Source organism: Myxocyprinus asiaticus, chromosome 31 (assembly GCF_019703515.2).
Source record: "Myxocyprinus asiaticus isolate MX2 ecotype Aquarium Trade chromosome 31, UBuf_Myxa_2, whole genome shotgun sequence".
Classification (NCBI taxonomy): Eukaryota; Metazoa; Chordata; class Actinopteri; order Cypriniformes; family Catostomidae; genus Myxocyprinus; species Myxocyprinus asiaticus.
The window spans coordinates 11,909,899-11,923,609 of NC_059374.1; the positions used below are offsets into that span (position 1 = coordinate 11,909,899).

Consider the following 13,711-nt stretch of genomic DNA (forward strand, 5'->3'; position numbering starts at 1 on the left):
TTATAAATGATCAAACATAGCCTAATTAATACGGAAATAAGATAATTGGGCCCTTGTTGATATCAACTGTTTCTCTTGGTCCACATTGAGCTTACGACTTTGCCCCCTTGAGTGCTATTTGGCATGTTTATCACCAAGGTAATTGTTATAGCAACAAAAATTTAGAAGACTCTTGAGATTTGTTTATCTAAATAAGCAAAGTCTATTAACGAGGACTGAATTATAGCTATTGAGAGTTACCTTTTCATCCTTTTTTATTCATCTATTCACTGTTATTCTGCTGTGTGTTCCACAAAGTTTACAGGCCTACTCATGACAAGGCAGACATGGAATCTGTAACCACAGAATTCTGCAGAAAGCTCCACAAATCTTTTGGAGATGGTGTACATCTGTACATATCTACACATATCCTGCATGTTCATTAATTAATTATTTTGGCCTATTTGGTATTTAATTGTATTTTGTATTTGGCTTATCTGGTGTAGGTTTAGTAGTGTCCTCTCAGATCTGTTTATCACATTTAACCACATTTAAAAAACTACATATCTTCTTTCATAATCAGCACAGGAATTCTAAAAATGGTATGCTGTTCCACGTTGGCCAACTTATGAACACTGAAATGCTAACTAGTCCTGTCAATGCTTTTTGGAAAATTACATCAATCATTCAACAGAAGGGAGGCAAGGGAATATATGACAATTATTATTTGAAGCTTTTGAAAGATACTTGCACCATGTCCTCACTAGCTGTGAGCAACATGATCACACAGGAAGTCGACATGTTGCTACCGAATGTTCCAGTACACTCGCATCGACCCCATTTACCTGCGTTGACCTTTTCCTGTGGCACAACTGACTACATTGCGTCTACAGTCCCTGAGACTCGGGTTCTGGTCCCATGTTGAAACCAGGAAGTGATAGCAATCGCATAATCAATGACGAGGGCAATTCTGAGGTTCCATTTTCCATCTAAAATTACATTTTTACTCCACTGACTGTTAGGTTTAGGAAAGTTAATAAAACATGCACTCCTCTTCACTGTATTACATAATTTACAACTAGAAACAACTTGCTTTACAACTCACTTTGGCACACCTCTGTGGACATATCAGCCAGAAACTTGAGCTTACATGTGCCTATATGTTAAAAACACACCTCCCGTTTCAGCATGGGGGCTGTATTTCAAAATTGTGAAAGCACAGACTGAATTTAGAACTTTCTAACTACTATCGCTAAATTCACAGTGAGATCAGCCTGCTGCAGTGCGACGAGCGAACTCATAAACCGATTTAGAATGGGGGAGAGATGACAGTCATATAGATTCCCTCCAAAAATGACAAAAACAACAAAAACAGGAGTATTGCGTGAACATTAACAGTTGTTATAGATTGAATTAGGATGCAATTCGTGGAGTAACTTTTCCCTGTGAATGTGTGTGATGACATATTTATCCCTTTGGGGATTGCCATAGAAAGCATATGTCCATATGAAACTTCAAGGAGAAAAGGATTTACATTCAATAAATAGACTGACAGTTCTGCCTGACTGTTGTGATTTCTGATTTTTTGGTCATTTGTGTGTAGGAGATCCCTATCGTGTGGTGCAGCCATGTCATGTTTAGACAAATTGCTTGTCGTTGGAATCTTATTACGTCGCATCTGGTTAGGACACTGTGTCATACACACTGGATACACATCTAATAGACTGATCTCCTGGGAAAATCGACAACAGGAGGTTGATTGTTTTGTCTGCTAAAATCAGTCAAACAAATAGTCCAGCCCCAAATTAATGCCATTGGTTGAGCCAGGTGTGTTGGACTGAACAGGTTGCTCAAAACAAATAGGAACTTTTAAGCACGACAGAAACAGTGTTTACAGTAAATTAACCTACAAATGGCTTATAGTTGTCTCTGCCTATCAAGCTGGAAAAGGAGAAAGTATTTTAACAGCAAAGAAGTTACACATCTCAGCTTTTGTACACCTACTTATTCACGCGATTATCAGCCTATAGTGTGGCAGCAGTGCAATACATAAAATCATGCCAATGCGTGTCAAGACCTTCAGTTAACCCTTTCACATGTATGATCAAACTGGTGTGATCATGCTATAATGGGCTTAGACGTGTATGATCAAACTGGTGTGATCTGCATTCATGCTGCTGTTTACCAGCAAAGAGGGGCTGAAGTGGTTGTCATAATGAACCAGCTGCTCAAATAGTCTTTTCAACATCACAATATATTTATTTTTAAATATTACAAGCATTCAAACAATCACTAAATAAAAGTTTAAAGCCATTACCATCGGAGCGCACTGTTTTGAAGCAGCAATGCAGCCATGTTTTCTGATGTCAAACAAAGAACATACAAACTAGTCGGTCCACTGGAGCCTTCTCCCATTCCGTCCATCACTCATTCTGGGAAAGTGGAAGGACTATGATTTTAGAACCTTCTATACTTCTGTCATGAACTCAGAGTCCCATGTTGCACTGCATGTAAACAATATGGCAGCGCACATAGCCGGCAAGCACAATAGCGAACGCATCTTATCTATCACAATCAATTATTGTAAATTGATTATTGTAAAATGGTTAATCTTCACATCAACCATCAGAATGGGGAAACAAATGTGATCTTTGCAATTTCGACCATGGTTTGATTTTTGGTGCCAGATGGGCTGGTTTGAGTATTTCTGTAACTGCTGAAAATTCTCCTGGGATTTTCACACACAATAGTCTCTAGAGTTTACTCAGAATTGTACAAAAAACATCCAATGAGCAGTAGTTCTGCGGACGGAAATGCCTTGTTGATGAGAGAGGTCAACGGAGAATGGCCAGACTGATTCAAGCTGACAGAAAAGCTACGGTAACTCAGATAACCACTCTGTACAATTATAGTTAGCAGAATAGCATCTCAGAATACACAACTCATCAAACCGTTCCAATTCTGTCAGCCAAGAACAGAAAGCTGAGGCTGCAGTGGGCCTACCATCTGTGTACCTTAGCAGAAATCGAGATTCATCAGACCAGGCTATGTTTTTCCAGTCTTTAACTGTCATGTTTTGGTGAGCCTGTTCCCACTGCATCCTCAGCTTTCTGTTCTTGGCTGACAGAGGTGGAACCCGACGTGGTCTTCTACTGTTGTAGACCATTCACCTCAAGGTTTGACATGTTGTGCATTCTGAGATGCTATTCTGCTCACTACAATTGTACAGAGGGGTTATTTAAGTTACCGTAGCCTTTCTGTTAGCTCGAACAAGTCTGGCCATTCTCCGTTGAACTCTCTCATCAACAAGGTGTTTCCGTCCACAAAACTGCTGCTCACTGGATGTTTTTTGTTTTTGGCACCATTCTGAGTAAACTCTAAATGCTTTTGTGCATGAAGATCTGCAGTAATCAGCAGTTACAGAAATACTCAAACCGGCCCATCTGGCACCAAAAATCATGCCACCATTAACTGAAGCTCCTGACCCGTATCTGCCACATGATTGGCTGATTAGATAATTGCATGAATAAGAAGGTGTACAGGTTTACCTAATAAAGTGGTCTGTTAGTGTATATACATTAAATTGCAGTAAATTACTTGATAGGTTGCATGGTGACACCACACAATCTAATTATCAATCTCTTTTGAGTTTTAAGTATGCATTGCATTTGTGATAACTTTTAATTGGTGCATATAAAGATCCCCAGAAAACAGTCTGACAGTCAGTGTAATTTGTATTATACTACAAAAAGGAGATGTGATCTATTCCTCTATGGGAGTAGCGTAACTCATGGGAATACAACAATGTGTATTTAGAGACCATGACATGAGTCCAGCTTACATTTCACCCTAAGATGTACAATAGGACAAGATATCCTGTCTGGAAGTAACATATCAAGGGTTCTATACTGTACATTATTGTAATAGGGAGAGCACAAATTATTGAGCGATGTGGGTAGATCCTGTTCACTCCTGCAGTTATACTTGAATTTTTTTATTGTAATACAGTAAGCTGTTTATTGTCTGATTTGAAGTGTCAGAGGTAGCTTGTTGTTTTCTATACAGTCCTCATGTTCATATTAAATATAACAATCAAAGAAACTACTGAATTAAGAATTAAGGTAACTTCTGGTTAAATTCAACACTGTGTACTGACAAGTCAGTCATATATGTTTTAGTTTGATCTTGATGAGTTTAATACCTTAATGTTTTCTTAAAGTTTATAATATCTTCTGAAACAGTATGACATTGAAAAGAGGGTAATCACTGAACATTGATTAATGTCATTAACAGTGATAGAATGCTACAGAATCAATATATGATACAGTATATTTGTTTGTATGATATATTTGTTCCCCATGGTGTAAAAATGTATATTACCATAGTGTAGCTTGGTGCTGTGAAAAAGGAAACTTGATCAACTATAATTTTTTCTCTCAGTTTCATTAATTTTATCTGTTTAGACAGAACATAGTGTATGCAGAGGGATTTTCAGCATGAAGGATCTCCCTGCACAAAATATTTCATTCACAGACTTCAAACTAAATGGTTTCTACAGCCTAGGAGAATGGAGGCCTTTTTTATTTATTCCTTTCTTTCTGTTGTTTGTATTGTCTATCACAGCTAATTCTATTCTTATATATTTAATCATATCTCATAAGTCTCTGCATTCACCTATGTATGTACTAATATGTGTTATGGCTATTCTAGACTTGGTGTATCCTTTATTTTTTGTCCCTCACATGCTTTTCAGCTTTTTATTTAATTGGAGTGGGATATCTTTAGTTGGTTGTTTAATACAGATGTTTTGTATTCATTTTTTTGGAGCTTTACAATCTACATTGCTTTTTTGGATGGCACTGGACCGTTACTTTGCAATATGCAAACCCCTGTATTATCAGAAATACATGGAAATCCTCAACTTTCTAAAATTTGTTGTTGTGCCAGTAATCAGAAATGGACTTCTGATGATTATCATGGTCTCTCTGGCTGGGAAACTATCATTTTGTACAAATATGATTGATCATTGTTTGTGTGAACACATGGCATTGGTTCAGTTAGCATGTGGAGATATATCTATAAATAACATCATAGGACTTTTGTCTGCTTTCCTTATACCAACTACAGATTTTGTTCTCATTAGTATTTCCTATGTTGTGATTTTTGCCTCTGTTTTCAAATCTGGTAAAGGCAATTTGAAAGCTATCAATACCTGCATTACTCATATCATTGTTATGACAGTTAGTTTGATTTCTGCCTTGGTTGCATTTTTGTCATATAGAATAAGAAATAATGTTTCTTTCAGCACCCGTATATTTCTGAGCATCATATACTTACTTTTTCCATGTTGTTTTAACCCGATAATCTATGGATGGAGAACAAAAGAAATACGACAGACATTTCTTAAGTTTATAAAGAATGGAAAAATCTTGCCCTTTTAAAATAAAATGAATGTTCATCACAAATGAATGTATATTACAACATTATAATAAATTGTGACTTCGATACATATTTAATTAAGGAGCTATACTGTATATATATATATATATATATATATATATATATATATATATATATATATATATAATTTATTTATTTATTTATTTTGTCAGAAACATTGATAATAATTGTCTTTGATGGTAATAAGGGGAAGAAAGCTACCAATATTAAAAATCTTAATACATTAATACATTGTATGTTGTAATAAATGCATAATACACAATTAATTTCTTTACAAGTATATCTACAACATCAAACATAGGTAGTGGAAAACTACAGGTGGCCTAAATTTTACATGTTTGTATCTTGACATCAGCTACTAAAGCAAATGCTCAAAAAACAAACAAACAACCAAACATATCTTGTAGAGCATTAAGTAAATATAATCTGAAAAGCATTAAAATATTTTTAATTTAGGTTACAAATTATTGGTTCCAATAAATGTGACTTCTCAACAATATGAGGCTGGTTATTAGAGGTATTTGCATTATGTCCTTTCCAGTAGCGTAGTCTAAGGAAGTGTTTCCCAACCTTTTTTGTTGTAAGTGCCCTCACAGCACCATCAGTCAGGGGCGGTTCTAGGGTCAGTGGGTATTCGGGGCTTAGCCCAGAGCAGTGTGGATACATATGGGGCCATAATTTGATGAAACATCGGGATATAATACAGTCTATAATAAAAGTTTAACCGTTACATCTGTGAGATGTCATTCATATAGCAAATCTTTAAATGTTACTGAAACTAAAACTAAAAGGTCCCACTAACATTTGTCTCAACATATGCAGGAAGATCAGAAATTGCGTGCTTTACTGTAAAACGTGATTAAAATAAACAACAACACTAAATCGTCTCTTTCCACTTTCCACAGTTTGACGCATATTATGTATGGGTGGTTTAAGAGCTGGATCATGGTTTCTGTAAAAAGTTGATTAAGACTAGTTTAATCACTTGATATGCTTTAAACATGTGTAGAACATCCACGTTTGTATATCAGTGTCAGTATTGGGTGCTTTAGGTGCAAAACTTTAATGTAGGATGTATTGTAAGATCACTGAATGAAACACTGATGACATTAAACACCCTTATTATTATAACTTAATTAAATAAAATTTTATAATCAGCAATATGCCCTTACATATGGCTTTACTGAATGTGTTTGTGCATATTAGTATTATATATAGTGACGTCATTACGTGATGACATAAATGAACTGGTGAATCGTTTTTTGAACCAGTTCATTGAAACAAATCGTCCGAAAGAACTGATTCGCAGAAAAGAATTGGACTTCCCATCACTACTCCTAATTCATCTACAAACGAACAGCAAAAGATTTCTTGATCCTTACAAGTGAAGCGTGATGACTGGTTCACAAATCGCATGCCCAAAGCCGAGCGATTTAGCCGAAGCAGCGCGTGAGTCAGAATTTTCAGAATTTCTACAGAATCCCTCAACAGTGCAGTGAATAAGCATCTATAGTCAGATTGTCAGATTCATCAGCCAATCAGATTGATTTATTTGTTCTTGGTGGGTATGGTCTTTAGGATATGTCCCAGTTGAGGCCTTCTAGCTGGCCCTGAGTGACACAATCACGCTTTAAGTGATGTATGTAATTTGAAAGCGAAGAATCGTCTGTCAACACTGCTGCTCTCACCACTGAGAAAGAGATCCTTATGGATTTAAAAACTTGAGATGTAAACAGGAAAGGAGGGCTGATTTTCACTTAAAAAATTGGTGAGTGCTTTTTGCATTATTATAGCAACATCAGTGTAAATTAGGTTGGCTGGAGCATTCAGTGTCAGTTTAAGTTTTGAAAAGTAGCCGGTTTTGGCTTTTGTGCATGGACGTGTTTTAAAAATGTCAACTGGTATTATTATTTGGCTGTGATGTAATGTATGATGTCCATAGGCATAGGGTGTCTAATTAATTGTAAAACAGTGTTTTCTTTAATGGCATGAATCGCACTGAAGGCCTAGACTTAAAATACACGGGCCGCCACTGACTAGGAGTCAATAGAAAGGTATTTTTTTGAACTCAAAAATTTGAAGTTGAGCTGGAAAATGAAATCAATGAGCTGTTGTGTTATGTTGTGGTGTGTTGCGGGCCAGGTTTGGTGGGCCGCTCTGGGCCAGAATGTCCAGTGCCACTTTTTAGTCCTAGTCTGCCCCTGAGTGAAAGGATCTCAGTGCTGAACTTTGCATATTAAAAGATCGATCCTGAGATTTTAAGAATCGATATTGAGATTGTTCGAATGAAGATCTCGATTAATCATGACATCTATGTTTTTACCCAGCCCTAATCCCTTTTATTTTTTAAGTTATACATTTTTGTTTTATTGGTTAAACAAAGTTCCCTGGAACCCTATGCATACCCCCAGTTGGGAATCACTGGTCTAGGGCATATGCAAGTATACAGTAAGATGTATGCCCACCTATTATTCTAAGGATTTTGCATGTGTGTCCCTTAAACAAGTAATGATACATAACAAAGGCTGCCAGAACAACAAGACAAGCAAGATTTTGACCTAGCATTTTAAACTACCACTATACAGAATGCACAGGCAATACAGGCAAGTCTGATGTTGCAGCCTGTGCTCAGGTTGCTCAGTCAGGTTGGACAATGGAAAAGAAAATTGAGCTCCGTGCACTTTGCTATTTTTTTGATAATTTTTGTGTCATAAACAGGGGAGATTTGATACACCCTGTTCCATAACTGTTGAAGTCAATATGTCAAATAATTCAAAATCTTCGGGCTCTGGAGACATTAAAAGACACAAACATGCTCAAGCTGACACCCCTGACAAGGCCGCAGACCAGGGGCTCGGTTTGAGCACCCAATACTGACACTGATATACAAACATGGATGTTCTACACATGTTAAAAGCATATCAAGTGATTAAACTAGTCTTAATTAACTCACCCTTTTTACAGAAACCATGATCCAGCTCATCACAACTTCAGATATAATCTGCATGCAGAGTACTCAACAGTAAAATTTGTTTACATCTCTCGACTGAAACATTTCGCCCTCATTCAAGTCCTCAGTTCACGCATGATCATCAGCTGCTCACTGATCAGCAGTTCTCAGTATTATGTTCGAAAGAGGCGATTCTCAGTTCAGTGTACTGGTGACTTGCAAACTGCTGTGATTGACTCAATGTACTGCTGATGTGAGAGCTGCTGTCCTCGAATCAGTGTACTGTTGACTCGAGAACTGCTGTCCTTGGATCAGTGTACTATTGACTCGAGAACGTTGAGGTTACTAGTGTAAAATCTGTTCCCTGATGGAGGGAACGAGACGTTGTGTCGATGTAATGACACTAGGGTTTGGATCTTGAGAGCCCTAATCACCTTTGCTTCAAAATAGAAAAGGCCAATAAGAATTGGCGGGTGGAATTTACATGCCACTCTCCGCCCCGGATATACGGGTATAAAAGGAGATGGCATGGACCACTCATTCAGATTTATATTGAGGAGCTGATAGAGAGTCCCGGCCATGTCATTGGCCGGTTCAGCACTGCGGCAGGAAGGACACAATGTCTCGTTCCCTCCATCAGGGAACAGAAGTTACACTAGTAACCTAGATGTTCCCTGTCTGTCACTCACCTGAACAGTGCTTAAGACTTAAAGAGGTGTCCAGGGTTCACCAGTTACAGGGAACTGTTGTGGACAAAATAGTGCACATTATCACCTTGAAAAAGGGGGAAAGCGTAAATGCAAGTGGTACACCCAACCGGCTGCCTGGTCTACTTGCATATGTCTCTGCATATGTCTGCTAGAGAGGTCCCCCTTGCCAGTGCCCAGGAGGACGCAACACCTCTAGTGGAGTGTGCCCGGACTCCCAAGGGGCATGGCAGTTCTTGTGACTTGTAAGCCAAGGAAATGTCATCCACAATCCAATGGGCCAGCCTCTATTTGGAGACAACTTTCCCTTTCTGCTGCCCTCCAAAGCAGACAAAGATCTGCTCTGAGCGTCTGAAGCTCTGCGTGCGGTCCAGATAGATGTGCAGGGTGTGAACTGGACATAGCAATGACAAGGCGAGTCTTCCTTCTCTGAAGGGAGCACTTGCAGGTTCACCACCTGAAAGGGAGTGGTGGGAACTTTCGGCACGTAACCAGCCGGGGTCTCAAGATCACGTGAGAGTGTGCCGGCCCAAACTCCAGGCATTCGCTGGTGAAAGAGTGCGCCTGTAGGTCCCCCACCCTATTGATGGAAGTGAGCGCCACCAGGAGAACCATCTTCAGTAACAAGGTGCTGAGCTCGGCCTGCTCTAGGGGCTCAAAGGGGACTCTCTGTAGGGCAGGTAGGACCAAAGAGAGATCCCAAGAGGGAATCAGGCACGCAGGTCCAAAATTGGGCGCGACCCTACCCCTCTCTTGGGCACAATAAAATAAGGGCTGTAAAAGCCCTTGTGTGACTCGTCTACACCAACGGGTTCTATTGCTCCCTTCGCCAGAAGGGTGGAAACCTCCACCCAGAGGATGGAGGCACCTCGCCCTGCACCTAAATGGAGAGGATGCCACTGAACCTGGGCAGGCATCTGGCAAACTGGATCGGTTAGCCGAGGCTAATCATCATGATGAGCCACCGCGAGGGGCTGGAGAGCGCTAACCAGGCCTCCAGGTTCTGCGCCAGTGGCACCAAGGTGACGACTGGATTTATCGCGGCAAGGCAGAGCACCGGAAAGTCAACTTAGGGGGGACGTACTGCTCCGCAAGCCCGCAACAGTGGCTGGTGGCTGGGGCGGGCAAGCGGCCCCAGAGGCCAGCATACTTACCTGTTTGCCGGCCATCTCTCGACAGAGAACAAGGGCATGCGAGGTACTCGCATCCGACTGGTTGACCAGAAAGACTTCCAGCGCTTGGCCGTCGCAAGCGCGCTGACCCAGGGAATGAGGAAACTGCTCCTTCATTGACCATGTGGGTGCCGAGGCCCAGAGCTGGCGATTTCATACCACACGCTGGCCCAGGGGCGATGGTGGGGCTGGTTAGTTCACCTGGTCCAGACCGGTCAGAGTCAGTCTCCTCTTCCTGGGTCGCCCGTGTCGAGAACTGATGGGCAAAGTCCTCGACAGTGTCGCCAAAAAGCCCCCCTTGGGAGATGGGCACACCGAGAAAGCGAACCTTCTCACGTCACGCATATCCGCAAGGTTGAGCCACAGGTGCCACTCTTGGACCACCAGAGTGAACATCGTCCGGCCCAGGGCATGTGCCGTGACTTCGTCGCCCGAAGGGCGATGTCGGTCGAGGTACGCAGTTCCTGCAAGAGCCCTGGGTCGGTTCTACCCTCATGCAGATCTTTCAACGCCTTGGCCTGATGGACCTGCAGAATGGCTATGGCGTGCAGGGCGGAGGCGGCCTGACCACAGCCTTGTAAGCCTATGTCATCAACGAGGAAGAGAAATTACAGGCCTTGGAAGGGAGCCTTGGTTGGTCCTTCCAGGTGGCTGTGCCCTGCGGAAATAAATTCACCACTACGGCGTGCTCTACCTGGGGAAGCTTGACGTATCCCTTAGCCGCTCTGCCGTCGAGGGCAGTTAGGATGGACGAACCCGCGAAGCATGTACGGGCAAAAAAAGGTGCCTTCCACGACTTTGTTAGCTCCTCGTGCACTTCCGGGAAGAAAGGCACTGGGGCGGGGCACGGCTGTGAGTCACGCTCCGATCCCAGAAACTAATCATTCAGCCGTGAATGCTCAGGGCAAGGTGGAGGGTTCCACTTTAGCCCAATGTTCGCAGCAGCCCGGGCAAGCACGGCTGCCATTTCAGCTTCCGCCTCATCCTGAGCTCTACTGCCCCTGAGCGGGAGCTCAGAAGATTCGTCCGCTTCCGACAGCAGAAGCCCACCCTCTGATGCTGCGACCGATAACTCATCCTCGTCACGAGCCGCGAACGAGACATTAAATCCGCCCTAATGCGGACCATCTGCATCGCTCGACACCTCTTCCGGGTAGAACGAGCGTGCTGGGGGATGGGAGGTCCGCTCCCATGTCCTCATCCAGATCGCCTGCGGTGCTCGCCGACCCGGCCACCTGAGCTTCAGCCCAGGACAGACTGGGTTGGGAAGCAGCCGCGGTGGCTCCTTGCTTCACGAAGAAGGATGTGAGCCACAACCGCAACGTTCTTATGGGCATGTTCTCGCAATGAGAACATGACCCCTCCACGAAAGCTGCCTCGGCGTGCTGGTGGCCCAAGCACTCGAGACAGATTTCTTGGCTATCCGGAGGGGAGAGATAACGGCTACATCTAGTAGCAAGGCGACAGGCCATCTTTAAAAAGACGGCAATCGTTTGTGCGAGCTCTTTTAGTTGAAAATATACACTTTAGAATATACTCTTTAGCACCTGTAGACTCGGTTCAGTGTAAGGTTAAGATAGAGTAACTTGTGGATCAGTGTTGACTCGAGATGCGAACTGTTTCAAACGATTCAGTCCGATTTGGTGAACTAGTTCAATTTGTTCACTAAAAAGAACCGATTCAAAAGAACGTTTTGTTCATGAAATGGACACCACTAATGCATACATACGGATATGCGTTAGAACTCCCTAAACTGACGACCGAGCAAAAAAATTCTCTTGATTCTGAGATAAACTTGGAGGAGCTTGGCGAGGTAATTAAGGCCTTGCCTACAGGCAAGGCTCTGGGGCCAGATGGCTTTGTCGCTGAGATATTTAAATCTTATGCTACAGAATTGGCCCCACATTTGTTAGAAGTGTAAATGGAATCATTAAAGAATGAAAAGCTTCCACCAACCATGACACAAGCCCGGATCAGTCTGATTCTTAAAAAGGACAAAGATCCAAGCGAGTGTAAGAGTTATCGTCCAATTTTCCTGATCCAGCTAGATGTTAAAATATTGTCAAAAATGTTGTTAAGTAAAGTTATGACATCTCTTATACATACAGATCAGGTGGGGTTTATTCGGGGCCGCAGCTCTTCTGATAACATTAGGCATCTTATCAATATTACGTGGTCAGTGGTGAATGAACAGACCCCGGTCACGGCCATCTCACTTGATGCTGAAAAGGCGTTTGATATGGCAGAATGGGATTATCTTTTTAAGATTTTTGAACTATACAGGTTCAGGAATACTTTTATTGGATGGATTAAGCTACTTTATAGACACCCAGTAGCGGTGGAACAAACAGATGGATTAATTTCAGATTATTTTACTCTGGATAGGGGCACCCAGCAGAGTTGCCCTCTTTCCCCATTATTGTTCTGTCTTCCCCTGGAACCATTAGCAGCTGCGATAAAAAGGGAAGATGATTTTCCAGGGGTGGTGGCGGGAGCAAAAGCTTTTTTTCGCCTTCCAGTGGCCCAAACATGGCATTAAGTATTTGGGCATTTTATTCCCAGCAAATTTGTCTGATTTATTTAGAGTTAATATTGATCCTTTAATAAAAAGGTTTTGGAGCAATGTGGGCAGGTGGGCAGCAATGTTACATTTATCGATGATTGGGAAGGTTAATGTTATTAAAATGAATTGTATTCCAAAATGTATCTACCTGTTACAATCTCTCCCTGTAGATGTCCCCCTCTCTTATTTCAAGCAGTTTGATAGCATAGCGAAGTCCTTCATTTGGAATGGTAAACATCCCAGATTACATTTCAGTAGCTGCATAGGCTGATGGACAAATGTGGACTAGGCCTACCCAAGATTTTGTTTTATTATTATGCGTTCGGTCTCAGACATTTGGCATTTGGTCGCTTCCACCTGAGAGAGCCCCTCCCTGGTTTTGTATTGAACAGGAAGTTCTTTCCCCTATTTTGCCATTGCAAAGCCTTTCTATCAAACTAATCAGAGAAGTTACACCTCGTTATCACGCATTTGCACTCGGTATGGACAAAAGTGTCCAGAGTGTTTAGTTCAGACATTTATTTAAATGTTGCCTCAAGCATATGGCTTAACCCTAAATTATGTATTAATAGGACCCCTTTCTGCTGGTCAGAGTGGATTGTAAGGGAGGTTACTACACTCGGTGACCTAAATGAGAGTGGGGTGTTGAGATCTTTTGAAAATTTGGTTAAACTTTTTGGGATTTTCAGATCCCAGTTATATAGGTATTTACAGCTGCGCCACTTGCTCTGTATTGTTTTTGGGAGTAGCACACACCCCCCAAAGCAGCAGATACTCTGGGAGAGGTGATTACTGCTTTTGAAAAAGGTCATGAATCATCAGTGTATTAATCCCTGCTAATTCAGAGTCTGGGGGACGGAGCTTTAACTTCTATCAAGAG

General features: G+C 41.7%; 1 protein-coding gene across 1 annotated transcript; it reads left to right on the forward strand.

Moving 5' to 3' along the window:
* The first annotated feature begins 4,475 nt into the window (after window positions 1–4,475).
* LOC127422105 (olfactory receptor 52K1-like) lies at window positions 4,476–5,420 on the forward strand. The gene has a single exon (XM_051665468.1). It carries the CDS (start codon window positions 4,476–4,478, stop codon window positions 5,418–5,420), a length of 945 nt encoding a protein of 314 aa, XP_051521428.1.
* The last annotated feature ends 8,291 nt before the right edge of the window (window positions 5,421–13,711 follow it).

Coding starts and splice junctions, on each gene's coding strand:
- LOC127422105 (XM_051665468.1), top strand. CDS start 4,476: ATGAAGGATCTCCCTGCACAAAATATTTCATTCACAGACTTCAAACTA.